This window comes from Phalacrocorax carbo, chromosome 3 (assembly GCF_963921805.1).
Source record: "Phalacrocorax carbo chromosome 3, bPhaCar2.1, whole genome shotgun sequence".
Classification (NCBI taxonomy): Eukaryota; Metazoa; Chordata; class Aves; order Suliformes; family Phalacrocoracidae; genus Phalacrocorax; species Phalacrocorax carbo.
The window spans coordinates 1,579,087-1,594,971 of NC_087515.1; the positions used below are offsets into that span (position 1 = coordinate 1,579,087).

Genomic DNA, 15,885 nt, shown 5'->3' on the forward strand with positions numbered 1-15,885 from the left:
GCCGCCCCGCAGAGCCCGGCTCAGGGTTGCAAACTGCTGTTTTTTGTGTGCTCAAGGGCTGTTTAATTCACCTTACATCGCTCCATACACGCATATAAAAGTGCTGCAATACAAGATTCCAGTTACAAGTAGTAGGTATTTCATAACATACTGATTACGGCACCGTTACTTGGCCGGGAAAGGCAGATACACCCGCCCTCCCTCTGCTTTCCCATGAGGGTATAGTTCCAGTTCCAACATTTATACGAGACTTTACAAGCTCCTTTGCATGACGAAGCTGTTTCCGGTGTCAGCTGCACGTTCTGCTGCGTAACCCAGGCACGTGAGCTCGATGGCTGAAGGCAGCCAGCCAGGGAACACGCTGGAGACTCGCTCCTCCTTGTCGACCGCTGTGGATCGCCCCTGTTACGCAGCGCTCTCCGAAGTCAGATTACCAGGTGCAGGAGCAGTAGGGGACAAGTTTAAGATCTCTTCAAATGAAAGGCCTTCATCCTCAAGGGGTATCTCTGCCTCAAACATACGCTGGAGCAGAGCATCAACCGTCCTGTACCCTGCAGGTGGCCAAAAAGAGTCACCGTGAGCACGTGTTCCCAGTCCTCAGCAGAAGTCGGGAAGCAGCTACCTTAAGGCAGCTCCTACTCAAAGGTAGTTCCCCATGCTTTACCCTGAACAGGCAAGAAAAATGCCCCAAATGACCTTCCTGGGTATTTTACCCCCACACTTTCAAGCACTGTGAGCACTTGTAAAGGATAAGACCATTATTTTAATATTTTCAGCACTTTTCCTGTGTGTCCTTCAAAGGATTTACCACCCCAAGCAGCTGCCATGCCAAGAAGCACAAGACTGGGTAGCTGTTGAGGTATGGCAAGAAATCTGGAAGAAAAAAGTAAGCATTAAGCTAGAGGAAAGGAGCATACAGTCACCCTGTGATCCAAGCCAGGAGGAACACAGAAGGAGAAAAGGCAGAAAAAACAGACTTCTTGCAGCAGCAGGACCTCAGCCGCCAAGACTGTCTTCATAGGCTGGCTACCGAAGACAAGGGCACACAGGAGGGCCTAGGTAGGAAGGAGGAAAAGGATTGCTACAAAAGTAGGAAAAACAGCAAACATTAGAGCATCCACAGTTCTCTAAAGATCTCCAGTTGAGTTTTAGCTGCTTTTATAGCCTAAAGAAAGCAGAAGTGCACAGGAGCTTCCCCAGAGACAGGCCTATGACCAGGGACAGTTCCCAGCCTTGGCCTCTTAAGCCAAAGACCAGGCACGCTGTTGGGCTGCACTTACGTTTGGAGGCAATTTTAAACACCAGCCCTTTAGACTGCTGCTTCATTCCACCTTCCCGCTCGAGGTCGTGCTCAGAACTCTCCATGTTATCAAGGAGCTGTTCATCCTGGAGCTCATCCCTACACAAGAAGGACCAGAAGTTACCCTGGGGGGGCACGTCTTACCCAGGGGCCCACATGCACCCAGCAGCCATGGATTCTCTTGGGCAGGGCAAGTGCCACAGTCGTGCTGTTGGTCTCCAGCTCCTCCCCTGTCCTCTGGGAAACAGCCTGGGGCCGGAAGAGCTCAGCGAGGCAGACCCAAGGCCAACGTGAGTAGCCTGCTAACATTAGACCAAGCCTATATGGTCACGACAGATTAGCAAGAACAGTGTGACAAGGAAGAGGAGTCTCAGCTCACACCTGGGGGCAGAGGCAGGCATTTTCCTGCAGTCCCACAGCCCTCATCAGATGTGCCAAGCCGGCCGCACCCAGCGCGACCCTTTTGCGGGGCTTACTCTTGAACTCCCATTCCCAGCTCCTGGATTTTCTGTTCAATGGCTGTTTCTACTTCACTCTTCTCTAGGGAGTACTCGACAAAGAAAGCTTCCAAAATGAATGACACAAAGATACTGAAAGAAACGATGAGCAGAATTACATCACGGCATTTCCTTACTGACACCCCCCCTGCTTTTGGGCACTGGCTCAGTATTCCCAGGCCCATTCCCCAGCATGCCATCCCCTCCTCTGCTGGGGATGGGGAGCTCCAAGTCAGTCAGAGCAGCACTCACTGGAGAAAACACATGCAACAGATTCCTCTGACACATGTCCCGCCTGTCTCTAAGAGTCACACCGTGTGTGACCGCCAGTACCACCCTGGCAGGGGGCAGAGCCCCTCTTCCAATCCAAAACAATGGAGGAGAGCAACCCAAAACTTACTTGACAATAATTATCACCATCACAATGTGGAAGGCAATGAAATACAGCTTGGCAGGCTGAACCGTCACGTTGGCAAATCCGTTGGCAAAGAGTATAACGGGAGTTAAGGGCAAGAGCGCTGGAGGAGACCATCATGCTGTAGGGTAGTGCTAAGGGAGGAGCCCGATACACTGCCAGCAAGGACCTTCTGAACAAAGACCGTTCCTCTGTTGGCTGGCACTATGTGCACGGACGCACACAACACAGGGGACGAGCATGGATCACCAAGCTCCAGTTTGGACCTTCCACCACAAAGGATATCATGCCACTGATTGACTACGGTCAGCTCCATCAGGACGATGAAGGACGATGCAAAGTTGTTGAAGTTGTTCTTGCAGTATTTTGCACGGGCAAACAGAGAATCCTTGAGGGCTGGGTTTCCACATTCCAGGGCATGAGGAGCATTCGAGTTTGCAGGGAAGAACTGGATTTTCCCATGGAATAACTCCATGCCAATGATAGCAAATACACAGTACACAACCTGGGAAGAGAAACCTCATTGCCTGCTTCTCCAGCGAGCAGCAAGCTCCACAGCAAGCTGAGAGTTCCAGCAGCTTTTCCAGTCTTTACGGACACAGCCAGCTGCCAAGGAGCAGCATAGAGTCTAAGTGACCCAACCCACTCAAGGGCAATTACCAGTCAGGAATAATATGCCAAGAACTACAGCTCAAATGCATGGAAATGAAGTATTCTTAAATCGTAAGAGGAGAACTTATTTTTAGGTAATTATTTGAGAAACAGATTTCTTGTTCAGCTTCTTACCTAGGTCACAGCTGCAAAGAATGTCCTGACCTGGCAACTAGCAGGATCCCCAACCTCTCTGCACACATTTACATGTGCGATGACCAAGAATCAAATGGACACTTACAGTTTCAAAGGCCATCCATCCAGAGATTTGCATTTATCCTCTTGAAAAGAGCGTGAGCATGGGACTTTAGACACAGCCCTGTAAAACTGGAGTGCTTTGAGCTAAAATACCAGGATTTCTTACCAGAGTCAGCCCACCAAATGTCAGCATTGTTGGTACGATGTTTATCAGTGTGTTCATGATGACCCGGAACCTACAGCAAATGATTTATGACAGCATCTGCTGTGGGGAGGCTCTTTTAAAGCCCATGCTTATTAATTGTCACACCCCATCCAGCACATGCTCCCCACATGCCCTTATTTATACTTAAGTCTCCAGAGACGCTGCAGCAACAGGGATCATCCCAGGCACAGTGGGACAAGGCCTTGGGATGCTTTAGAGTGGCCACAGTCAGTCCAAAGCAGCCATGCAGAGCAATTCAAGACACTGTCTCAGGCAGCCTCTGACATGGCTTGCCCCAAAACCCCATATCCCTATACCACTCTCTTCATTACCTTTGAATGCTGTCAACAATCCTTATTAGCCTGAGGACCCTTAAGATGAAGACGATATCCAGGATCTGTTGGCTGTTGTACTTGGTGGCTAAGAAACCAAAAAAGAAAAGATTGTTTTTCTTCTGAAAAACAAGCAGGGAAGTGAAGTGTAAGAACATGCTTTACAATTATGTCCTTGTTAAACACTGTTTATAACAGGTAGTTATTAAAAAGAAGAGACTGAGTTAGTTCTTAGAAACCCTACAAGAAATTAATTGTCTTGTCAAAAAGCCTCCCAAGGCCAAGGTGATGGCAAAAAGACAACTCAAGACCACCGAGTTTCCCAGATGCATGCAGACTGCTTAAGCTGCACTTACTCGATTTCAGGGTGGTATTGAGTATCGTTGCAGTCAAGGCAGCAAAGATGATGAGGGTATCAAACCTAGCACGAGGGAAGGCAGTGCTGTTAGACTTGTGGCAGAGAATGGGCGCTTAAGCTGCCGTGTGACACATGAAAGTAGTAGCCCCTCTTCCTCACACGTGTGCCAGGCAGCCCTGCATCATCCCAAACTATCTGCAGAGTGGGAAGAGGAGAAAGCATTTTGCTAAACGCAGCTTTCCCCTGCCCAGCCACTACCTTTACACGCTGCAGAGTTACCTTTGAGTGAGCTAACAGAGCAGGGCAGAGCACAGTTCAGAGCCAGGTTAGGCCAGGAAAGCACAATGCCCTCTGGTGCACACAATCATTTTGATTATTCCCTGGCACGTGAGTCAGGAAGCCCATCTCTCCAAGAGACTTCCAGTTTGAGGGGCTGAACACACAGATCTCATCGCATTTCACACCACATTTAACACCAACACTCATCCCACTCACCAGTTCCAGAACTGATTTTTGCCAAAGAACGCCCTCGGTTCGTAAGTGTACACTTTCAGGAGTATCTCAATTATATACAAAGCAAGGAAGACCCACTCTGCATATGAAATATAGGGGGATTCTTCATCCAGAGCAATGAAGACAGCATTTATTAGAATGATCACATCGTAAGTCCAGACAAATCCCCTTCAAGAAGAAAAAGGTAAATCAGTTTGCCACTCCCAAGAAGGTAAAAGTTACACAGTTATTTCAGTTCTTTGCCTCCTCTCAAACATTGAGATTTAGGTAAACCACCTTTACCCATCACTTCTCCCCAAACCCAAGAGCTTCGGAAAGTTACTACAGAGTTTGGCTTTGCCCTTGAAGCCCAACACAAAGCAGAGCACAAGCCTTCAAGGCACACCACTGCCAATGCTCTCAGTGTTAATCTCGTAGAGGCTGACTGCAGCTGTGTTTCTTACAAGCCGAGCAGCATTTCTCAAGCAGAAAGACTGCATGAGTAAAGCAGATGACTATACAAAACTGGGAGGGGCTGGTGCACCAGATGGGTGCGCTGCAGCCAGAGGGACCTGGATGGGCTGGGAAAGCAGGCAGGGAGGAATCCCACCACGTTCAAAGGGAAACGCGAAGTCCTGCTCCTAGGGAGGAATAACCTCAGGCACCAGTGCAAGCTGGGGATCAACCACCCGAAAAGCAGCTCTGCAGGGGGTGTGCGGTGTCTTGGCTGTCGAGTCGAACATAAGCCAGCAACGCACCCTGGTGGCAAAGACGCCAACAGCATCCTGGGCTACAGGAGGAAGAGTGTTTTAAGTCCAGGGAAGTGATTTACATCCCCTCACCTACTCAGTACCGGTGAGGCCACATTTGGAGTTCTGCATCCACAGCTGGGCTCCCCGGCACAAGAGAGACATGAATATACTAGGGCGAGTGCAGCAAAGGGTCACAAACCGAATAAAGGGTGGGAGAGTCTGACACATTAAGTGTTGAGAGAGCTGGGATTGTTCAGCCTGAAAGGGGGATGGGTGAGGGGAATCTCAATATGTACTTATAAATACCTGATGGGAAGGTGTAGAGAAGACAGAACCAGACTCTTCTCAGTGGTATCCAGTGAAAGCACAAGAGGCAAGGGGCACAAGTTGAAATCACAGATTTTCCGTTTAAACAAAAAAGCTTTTTTTTAAACCGAGGGTGGGCAAACATTGGAACAGGTTGCGGAGAAGTTACCGAGCCTCCATCGTTGGAGATACTCAAAATGCAACTAGACATAGCCCCAAGGGCCCTACTCTAGCTGACCTTGCTTAGAGCAGCAGGGTTACACTAGATCATTTCTAGGTGTTCCTTCCAATCCCAGTGATTTCACAATGCTGGGAAGACTCAGATGCCAAACAGAGCACTAGTAGCTCATAGTACCAATGTGGTAAGAGCTGATGAAGCAGCACAACATAGCTTTGCAGCAGAGGCTGCTGATGTAAGATCACCATGAAGCAAAGCATTTAGTCTGGCCCTTCAAGGCAGGCCATAAAGCACTTCTTGCTTTCAGTAAAAACTATTTACTGTCAGCACCTATAGAAGAACTAGAACTTAAGATATAGAACAAGCGGGACTGCAAGAGGTATGGGCTCGCCAATAGCCAAGTCTAGTTTCTCCACACCACTGAAGGCAGGCTAAGAGCAGAGTTGGTCCACAGATCACTTAAAAATGTCCAATGTTTGCCTAAATGTAGTTTGCACTTTCCAGCATGACACCCAGATGAGCATTTGCTTTTCACACCACTGCTCCGCAGCCCGTTGAGCGTGAAGAGCTGCTTGCTCTGCCAGTAGAGGCTTACCTGTGCCTAACCATGCTGCGCAGGAACCGACTCACTGCTGACTTGTATACACGAGGCACCCATTGTCCCAGCGGATGGCTGCGTATTTTCAGGGTAATCACCTGGATGTTGAGCAGATCTGCCAGTTGTACAAAGGACTTCTTGTCTGCAGTAGGGAAAAGCACTACGCATCAGTTTGCTGCCATTAAAAAAAAAGAGACCGTGTCCGGCAAATGCAAACATATATGCACATAAGCCGGAGCTATCTGGACTCAATACCTGTTCATGCACACACACAAAGTGGTATCCACCACAGAACAGGCTGAACTCAGCACTCAAGCAGCTCCTCTGCCCCATTCCTGGGGGACTGGCTCAAGCCACAAGCCAACAACCACCACAAAACTTTAATGATCAGGATGGGCATGATCCAGCATGAGGAGATTGACCCATCTGTCCTGATATTCTGTCTCCAGCAGGAGCAAAGCGAGATGCTCCAGAGGACTGCGTGGGAAGGTACGTTGCTTAGAGGAATCTGATAACGAGAGGCTTTCCTTGTCCTGTGCTGAGAACAGGAGGTCCCAGTCTCCATGGTGAGCTTGGCCTGATATCAAACAGTCAGGAAGAGTTGCCCACAGCATACATGATGTGGGCTACGGCACAGGAGGAAAGAACAACCTTCCAGGATTTAAGCAATCTGGAGGGAAGCAGAAAGAGGGGCCTGGAGTCCCTCTGGGTCCATTACAGACCACAAGTCCCAATGCCAAACCCCTTGAAGCACCAGGCTCCTCCCCAGGCCCTTGAGCACAGCAGTGCCCTGTTGCTCACCTACAAAACCCTTCTGCTCATCATCTGATATGTGTAGCAGCAGCTCTCGGTGGGAGTTGCTGATATCAGGAGCCACCAGCTTGACAAGCTGCTTCCACCGGGCTTCTTTAACCACAAACTGTGCTCCTTCCTCTTCCTTCAGGAGGTTGAAGGCCTCTATCATCTTGCGGTGCTTCATGTAAGCAAGCTTACGGATCTCATTCTAGAAAAGAGTATCATGATTCAGGCAGCTTCAGTCACCCTTCCCCTCTTTTTTTTTTTTGAGAGGAAAAAAGTCTTATTTTATTGGCACAGAGATGCCAGAAGAGACTCAGAGGAATGCACTTGGAGTGATATTAGACATGTAGTACAGCACAGTCAGTGGGGGTGATGAGAAATGATATTTAACAGGCAACAATGGGCTCTCCACACAGCACTCTAGAAGGATCAGTAGATTGCTTGCTACTGGGAGATGCACTGAAAACCGGAAGAAAAGACAAAGGACAGCGTCTAACAGGAAGGAGATGACAATGATCACAGGATCTGCATGTCCACAGGCCACGGAAGCAAAGAGGATGTGCCCACACATGCTTCCCATCTGCAAGTGAATACTGCTGAGATAAGGGGTGGAGAATCTCTTTCTGTGCATGATTAAGCAGGCTAAAGAATCTTATACCCTTGGGAGACCAGCCTCCGGGAAGACCTAGCAGACTGCTTACTGAGATGGAGCCAAGTCCTTCATGGGAGCACCCAGGAATTCCCAGCTCTCACCCTTTGATCCCAAGTACTAAACTGCACCTACTCAGTTTGGGTAGAAGCAGCAAGAGTTCCGATTTACTTAGACCTCCCTTTACATTTCCTTTGCTTTAAGGGCACATGCAGTGGCAGAAAAAGTGTGCTGTGTGCTTATAGCCAGCTGAAAACAATCTCCTGCATACAGACAGCATTTCTGAGCTAGGATTAGGCCTTTAGCAGTAGTAATGCAGAGACATGTGTTTCCTACCTGTTGCAACTTCTTGGGTCCACAGCACCATAGAATATTTCATTGTTAAATGCTAAAAGCAGAACTCACAACAATCCTCACGATATGAAAGGTGGACCTGTGCTTGCTATTTGCAGAGCATCAATGGTAAGAAGCTGTACTCCCTCCTCCACACCCAGAAGCAGAAGCTTTCCAAGGGAAAGCCAGATATTTCCTTACAAGGTTAGACAGAACAGCAGGCAGTCACAGATCACAATTCCCCCCTCCAAACGTTACCTTCAGGTGTTTTTTGTAGTTGTTGTACACAACAGCCAGGAAGAGAGACATGAAGATATACGTGTTGACAATGACAAAGGCAATGAAGAACAGGGCATACCATGAGCTGAAGTCAAATGCTGGCATCCTAGAGAAGGGGAGAGAGATTGCTACTTGCTAGGCAGACAAACAGGGAGATAAAAGAAACCATAAGAAAACAGTCTTCCCGATGGATTTCTACATACTGTTTTGGATAGCCAGATTAAACTTGCCAGATAATACCCAAGCTAAAAACTATGCATTAGTTCAGTGGGAGAACAGCTTTCTTCAACTAGGTTTTTGTCCTAGTTTATCACGCCCCAATTCAAGGGACGCAGAAGAGAAAGTGCAGAGGTTAAGCTTCTGTCAGTGTGGCTAAGTTTAAGTGCCAAGTCTTGAGGTGACACCTCAGTCATAAGCTGGTTATTGGCTTCACAGACACTCGCTGCCCTCAGACCCCATCCTTCCTCTTACCATGGGAGGACTAGAGGTACTTCTCAGTCTAAATGCCCAGGCTCCCCGTAACACTCCAGTTCTGTTCAGTACATCTCCAGCACACAAATGAGCACGCCATTCCTCCCTGCCCCGCTCTTTGATGGCACCCTCACAGTACAAACCAAAATGGGAACCCAGTTAAAACAAATGGGGATAGAAAGCCCAACCTCGCCTAAGTTTAACACAGCTGTGCAAATTAATAAAAGTCTGCACAGAAAGCCCTGCAAATATTATGAGAGAAAAAGGTGTCTGCTCACTAGAGCACACCCTTCCTTTTCTGGAATTGGCTTTAATCAAGAAAGTGTTTGTCCCTCTGGTTTAAGCCTTCATCAGCTGCTGGGTCAGTTGGAAAGCAGTATTTTTAATGCATCTTTTCTAAAAGTCTTCCTAACCTCATATTCAGAGCCATTTATAAAATGGATGGCAGAGAATTCATGAAACACCTGCAGGCTGGAAAAGCAAAAGCCCTGTTGCTGCTCTGAAATACCTTGTTGTGCAAAACACAGCGGCAGGGTTTCTCGTTAGAACAATGCTAGGAGCGGGACACCAGCATTCACAACAGAAGGACTACAAGCTCAGCACACATACAGCACACGTACATGACATCCGGGCTGTTTGCTGTTGTCACCAGCACATAGAGGTCAAACACAATTTCAAGGTAGTTTTTGAAATATGGCAAGCCTTCTGCTGTCTGGAGATTCCTAGGAGGAAAAGGACAATCTAAGTCAAGCAGAGATCACATGTCCCACCACAGGAACTGCATGTGTCAGCAGTGCTTGTATTCACTAATAATCATTCGGAGTCGCCAGGTTCCCTCCTGCCCGAATGTATCACACACATTCTTCCCACACAGCTCTGAGCAAAAGCAGTATTCGCACCTCTCACCAAACAGCTTCAAGGCCATGAGGGAGAACATGAGAAGGCTGAACATGAAGAGCAAGAAGACGTAGGTGATCTCCGGCAGCGTGTTGCGGATGCTGCGGAAGGCTCTCCGAATCTGCTGGGGAGAAGGGAAGCGTTTAGAGGCAAGGCGGTAACCATTTTTCCCCTCGCCATCCCATCTGGAACAAACACCTGCACAGGGACAGGCAAGCAAAGTCAGACACAGGCACTCTTGCGTCACCCGGCTGGAGAGATTCCGACACAGATGTGCCAGCTCTGTTCTGCTAAAACCTGTGCAAGAGCACCAGGCCTTTCCTCTTCATTCCCAGAGGGGATGCTAAGAAGAGAGACCCTATCTATGTACCATCACAAACTCAGCTAGCCAAGGGACAGAGGGCCCTGTGTCACTGCTGAGATGCTCTTGTTGCAGGGGACTGGCCAGGGACAGAAGCCCGTTGCTCCAGGCCACGAAACACATGCTCCGAGCCTGAGAGTCCAACTGCTCCCTCCCCCAGGCCTCCACACCACAGTAGTTTATTCATTTGTAAGTCAGGACCAGAACAGTCTTGGGCAGCAGGGCAAAGATCTCACTGTGACAAGAGGAATCAGAGTCCAAATCAAGTTCAGTTTCTGAGAACAGCGTGACACTTGTGCTTGTTTGCCTACTCCAGAAATAAGTAACCTGGCCCCCAAGCCAGGGAGAAACAGTTTTCTTGTCTGCAGTGCTGCTCACATTCACCCCTCCCGAGGACAGCATCTAACTCCGCATGCAGAGGCTGCTCCTCCACGCAGGCTGGACTAAGCACAGCCCATGGGCTGACCTTACAAGAAACATTCCTCCTCCATGCAGTCGTATACTTTGTTAAGTGTGATCTCCCCTAAATCATCGCAGCACTGTTTGGTGAGGAGCTCTAGTTCCAGCCCCAAGCATGCTCAGGGCTCTGGACAGCAATAACCCAGCCCACAGGTACAGGGAGAAGCCTTTTGGTACTTTGCACAGAGCCCAAGCAGCACCAGTGCTAACACACCCTCTTCTCCATCTCAAAGTCTTGCTTCCAGACACCTCTGAGAGAAACCTTCATTCACAGGAACCTAAGGTCTGCCATTTCTGCAGAAAAACCTTTATACTAAACCCCCTGGATCTCAGAAAGCAGTAGGCTGTACAAAAACAGGGCCCTGCACCAGGGGTACATCCCACCAGACCTCTTCCTTACCTGGCGACTCTCTGCAAAGTTGATCAGGAAAATAGGCCTCACAATTCTTGACCATCGAATGCTCCTCACATTGTATGTCCTGAGGACCCCGTATATGGCCAAGTCTGTTAGTGATAACTGTAGGAGAAAGAAGGAACATTCCCAGAAGCAATGCTGGAAACGTGTCTAGATGGCGACGACAACAGGGTCGGCCGATACAGGACGGATGCACACATGACAGGTTTGTGAGAACAGGGTGGCTGAGCTGTTGGTCAATTGGGCCATGGCTCTTGTAAAGCCCTTGTGCATCAGGCCTATGTTACCAGGAAAGCAAAAGGAGGAAAAAGCTGCCTCCACGTTGGCCGTTTCAACCTCAGAGGCTCCCCTAGGCCTAACTCACCAGGATTGCAACCATGATGCAGATGTTCTTGGTATCTTTCCAAAATACATTGCGAAGGGTGACTTTTGCAAAATGCGTCAGTCGGCCGAAGAACACCAGGAGGCACAACACCTCGACCAGAGAAGTGACCTGCAGAGAGAGAAGGGGCCCAAATCAGGACAACCAAGAGCAGTGCCAGCCCTCTTCACACAGCCCTGAGGATGTTCAGGCAAAGGAAAAACAGGCAGAGTCAGCATAAAAGTTTTTCCAGTGGGTTTTGCTGTCGGCTGCTTTACAGGCTCACACATCTGGCACTGAGCGATAGTTTCAGGCTTCCTTTTGTGAAATTCCCTGCCACAGGCAGGCTAAACCCAGTAAATTTAGATTTGTCTAGGATTCAGGGAGCACATCTCTCACAACACACTACCACAGGAAAAATAAAGGCTACAGAAAAGTCGGTCCTAAGGGCAACACTCCAATTCTGCTTTCATAGATGAGGACTGGATTTGGGTCACAGAGAAGGCTAGAATTGTTTCTCAGAGGCAGAAAAGCAACATGACTGTGTCTGCGGTCACATCAGCCATTGCTGATGGCCATGATGGCTCCCGCAGTCCCTGTCTAGCTCTTATGCCCCTTTTTTGTGCCCCATTTCAGTAGATCAAAAAGACGTCAACAGAAATACCAGCATCAATTCTCTCCTGACAATTTGACAACTACTTGCAAGCAAGAAACCTTTGCCTGCTCTGCCAAACAAGGCAATACTAGTTGCATTCCTGCTTCTCCACTGAAAACTTACCAGGAAAGGGAGTGGATACACAGCAGGTTCTTCAAACATGGCAAGGGACAGGTTGAGAAAGATGAAGAAGTAGGTGGCTGTTCGCATAATCCAGTGGTTATAGAGGTAATAGAGCCTGTAGAAAGAAGGTAGTGGCACCGTAAAGGCTCTAGTGCACAAACCCACAGGCTCACCAAATGTGTCTTGGAAGGGCAGCACACGCCATCCCAAACAGTCATGGGGGAAGAAGGGTAACAGTAGCACAGCTTTTGCCAGGCAAGGATTTGGCAATTTGTTTCCTGGCCCTTCCTTGTAGGCTGATAGCTGATGGATGCCTTACTCCCTTTCAGGGAGCAAAAATCCTGGGAAGGTGGAACACAGGGGTTCTTCAGTTCAGTTTAACACTGCAACATACGGATTTGGTAAAGCTGCTTCCTTTCTGCAATTACCTTGTTCCTCAATTTGAGTGTAAACTCCTGCTAAGCACAGGTATCCACATGAGAGACAAACTAAGTCTGGTTAGTTATCTAACACCCTTTCTTTACAGGTTAAAAAGCAAACAGATAAGAAAAACCACTAGAGAGAAGCACGTTGTTGCACATTAAACTGTTTTTTATACAGAGCTTAAGCAGTATTCTGTGTCCTACAGCAGGAAAACCTCTGGTAAATGCTAGCAATAACCATGAACGCATCCAGCTCTGAGCCTCCCACAAGGCGATTTCACACAGTGGCACACAACAGCAGCTCCTCTGGGGAGATGTAGAGCAGATCTGCAGGGCATATAGTTTCTCTGCCAATGAAAAAAGCTGCCAGCGTTGCCAAACAGTCCTCTCATCTGCCCAACAACCACCTGCATGAAAGCTACAGGGCAGGTGATTATACAGATGACATGATATTATACCCATAATAGCACCATCAAGACATGATCATGTAAAAACCTGCTCATTTTTACTATTTATACTAAGCATACTTGGGCAGGACAAAACCACATGTACCTAGTCTGTTTTTTCCAAAGCAGGAAGGCATTACAGCTACACAACAGCATTCACCTGGTCAAAACCTTTGTAACAAAGGTGCTTTACCATACTTATGTCTCCAAGATGCCTAAGAAGCTTCCTTGGCTAAGACAGGAGAACTACGTAAGAAGGAAGGGTTTATGGGGAGGGCTACAGGAGTCACTAATGCTCACACACAGCTTTGCTGCCTGTCTGTGGTATCTCCTTTCCCTTCCACACTAGCCACCTCCTCTTAAGGTTGCTTGCCTACAGCAGGCCAAGCCCGAAGGAAAAAGTGTCCCCCCTCTCTGAAGCTGCTCAGCCTCTTCCCAACAGCTAAAAGGGAAGCAACTACAACGTTGTAAGCAACACATTCTTGACTTGACAATTTCACCTATTGCCAATTAACACAAGCTTTTAATTACTCCTGCCCCCAGCAGCTACCACCCTTTCTGAAGTTCACCTGCGCAGAGGTACCACACACTCCCTTGATTAGCTGAAGCTTTGGTGTGCAGCAGGCTGGTGTCACCTGCCGCCATGCCAGCTAGCTACAGCCGTGACCGCCTGGCACGGGGCTGTTGTCCCACACAGGCCAACAGTGCAGTCCCCACTACCAAAACCCCACCACCTACACCCAGCACAGCCGTGCTCCAGCACTCCCATGCTCCAGCACTCCCATCTATACAGGCAAGGGCTGACCAAGCTTCCCATACTCTTCATCCCCATGGTATGTTACAGCTTCTGGTTTGGGGGGTGGTGGTGGTGTTTAATTTTGTTTTGTTCCAGCAAAACCCAAGTTTTTATTTCCTTTCCTGTCCTCAGCATACAGACACCCTAAGCCCCACTTGGTATAGGCATTTCAGCTTAAATCAGTTCTTTGCATCCCACCCACCCAATCTCAGTGCCCAGCTGCTAAACCTGAAGTCCTCAGTCTTTGCTGGCTGTTGTTCTTTGGATGCAGGTGTGTGTGGTTCTCCCCATCCCAGCTCAAGTGCCCCAGAGCCCTGGTCCAGTGGGATGGCATGGGGACGCAGACCTCCTTACCTGACCGCCTCCGGGGAGGTCTTAAAAGGAATATTTCTGTTGTACTGTGCATCAGAGACAAACGCTGCTGCCAGCAGAAGATCCTGTGGGAAAGGGGAAAAAAAACACAGCTGGTCAGTAGGTGTTGGAGCCTGAAATAAAATTGAAGGCAAGTGATCAAAGGAGGTCCCTCTTGCCACACGGTGAGGTACACAGAAATGGGACGAGGGATGCCACGGCTTCACGCACCCGCGACTCTCTTCTACTAGCGAGCACCCCCTGCTGTCCCACCCTCCCTGGGGGCACCGGAGTCCCCCGCTACCTGCGAGGCCGCCTCCGCCATGGCTGGGGCAGACACTGCTCCTCCCTATCCCCGCCGCCTTTAACGGAGTCCGCCCCGCCCCGGCGGAGGCGGGAGGCGGCGCCGAGCCCGCCCCGGCGGGGAGCCGGCAGCGGGGATGGCTGCGGAGGCGCTGCGGTCCCGGGCGGTGCGCTGGGCGCTGCTGGCCGCCTTCGCCGCCGGGGTGCTGGTGGGCTGGCAGGCCAACCGTGCCCGCCGCCGCTTCCTCCGCTGGCGCCAGCGGCGCCTCCAGAGCCGCCTCGCCGCCGCCCAGAAGGAGCTGGAGGCGGCCTGAGCCCGGGGGAGCCGAGCCCTCGGTGCGTCCCCGCTGCCGGCCTCCCTCCTTCCCTGCCTGGGCAGGGGGTGCGGGAGGTCGGCGCGACCCTCCGGTTGTCTCCTCCAGCAGCCTCGCCTCGGTGGATGCTGCACCGGATTCGCCCCGCGCCTGCTGTCGGAGCCGGTTTGGAAAGGGACGGTGAAAACCCCATTGAAACGCTGCTGGAGGAGGATGGCATCTGTGGGACACCAGGGCCTCTCGTGTCCTTCGGGGAGCGAGGTCCCAAACGGCCTCGGACTGACCTGACTGAATATTGAGGATATGGGAACGACACCACCAGATGCGTTTCCGTATTTCAGAGCGTGGTCTGTACCTGTCTTGCTTTAAGCCTGCTGCGGGGGCACGCTGCTCTGCCCTCGCCGAGGAGCGCCACTGATACATTAAACTAGCAAAAATCACGATCCTAGGCGTGCTTATTTCTTTGATAAGTGAAAACATACCTTACGGGCGAGGGTAACAACTGGCGAATCTCATTATGAAAGTACACACGTGGAAAAAAACCTGTGGGGACGATTAAGTGGTGAAACAGCCACGTGTGTTGGTAGCGTGAATGAGGAAATTGAGTAAGGATGTTTGTGCTTTGGGCTCTGGATTTCTTCTTGCGCTTTGGACAAGGAATTGTGGCGATAGCTGTAGCGCGTTTCTTCTTTCCCCCTCCACCGCTACCAAATACCAGAAGAGCATTTCCTTGAGGCTGAGAGAAGGGGCTGCTCCCGCTTCGCGCCGGAGGATTGCAGGCTGCTGGTTTTCAACTGTGTTGCTGAACTGTAATGGTTTTGAAGGATCTTTTTGGGGAAAAAATACACTGCCCAGCATCCTGTAAGATCTCAGAATGCTGATTTATCGCCAAATAAGTAGTTCTGTGGGTTTTTGGTAGGAACAGGGCGTCAGCCCTTCGGAAGCTCTGTCAGCGCAAAGGCCGGGGCGTGCAGTACGAGGGGATCCTTTCAGCAGAGCTACGGCTCACTGTGGTGCAAACCACGACGGCTCGCCCCACGCAGTACCTACGCCACCAGCGAGGCGTCGTACCTTTTCACGGTGCGCCTTTTGGTGCTTTTTTTTAACTTCGAGGCCGGCAGAAAGGGAGGATTCCGCGGGGCGGCCTTGCCTGCGGCCGGGTGCCATTTT

General features: G+C 49.9%; 2 protein-coding genes across 3 annotated transcripts in view; one reads left to right on the top strand and one right to left on the bottom strand.

Moving 5' to 3' along the window:
* Positions 1–15,882, bottom strand: part of BUB1 (BUB1 mitotic checkpoint serine/threonine kinase) — a 34,300-nt gene extending 18,418 nt beyond the window's left edge. The window contains exons 1-17 of the mRNA XM_064445559.1: positions 15,787–15,882; positions 14,102–14,184; positions 12,084–12,198; positions 11,309–11,437; positions 10,930–11,046; positions 9,712–9,833; positions 9,433–9,534; positions 8,321–8,447; positions 7,084–7,285; positions 6,280–6,424; positions 4,452–4,637; positions 3,955–4,019; positions 3,599–3,686; positions 3,228–3,297; positions 2,498–2,717; positions 2,198–2,288; positions 1,777–1,890 (exon numbers count right to left, since the gene is read on the bottom strand). Of these exons, the coding sequence (XP_064301629.1) occupies positions 1,777–1,890; positions 2,198–2,288; positions 2,498–2,717; positions 3,228–3,297; positions 3,599–3,686; positions 3,955–4,019; positions 4,452–4,637; positions 6,280–6,424; positions 7,084–7,285; positions 8,321–8,447; positions 9,433–9,534; positions 9,712–9,833; positions 10,930–11,046; positions 11,309–11,437; positions 12,084–12,198; positions 14,102–14,184; positions 15,787–15,882 (2,072 nt within the window). The remainder of the gene's footprint in view (positions 1–1,776; positions 1,891–2,197; positions 2,289–2,497; positions 2,718–3,227; positions 3,298–3,598; positions 3,687–3,954; positions 4,020–4,451; positions 4,638–6,279; positions 6,425–7,083; positions 7,286–8,320; positions 8,448–9,432; positions 9,535–9,711; positions 9,834–10,929; positions 11,047–11,308; positions 11,438–12,083; positions 12,199–14,101; positions 14,185–15,786) is intronic.
* On the top strand, positions 14,485–15,158 carry MTLN (mitoregulin). Of its 2 annotated transcripts, none has more exons than XM_064445558.1 (2): positions 14,485–14,737; positions 14,824–15,158. In XM_064445558.1, exon 1 carries the CDS (start codon positions 14,539–14,541, stop codon positions 14,713–14,715), a length of 177 nt encoding a protein of 58 aa, XP_064301628.1. In that variant the 5' UTR covers positions 14,485–14,538; the 3' UTR covers positions 14,716–14,737; positions 14,824–15,158. The 2 variants fall into 2 exon arrangements, with proteins under 2 accessions (XP_064301628.1, XP_064301627.1); XM_064445557.1 differs by having other exon boundaries at positions 14,486–14,737; positions 14,827–15,158.
* Positions 15,883–15,885: the final 3 nt, after the last annotated feature.

What these genes read in the sequence shown, in the direction of transcription:
- MTLN (XM_064445558.1), top strand. Translation starts at nt 14,539, where the DNA reads ATGGCTGCGGAGGCGCTGCGGTCCCGGGCGGTGCGCTGGGCGCTGCTG.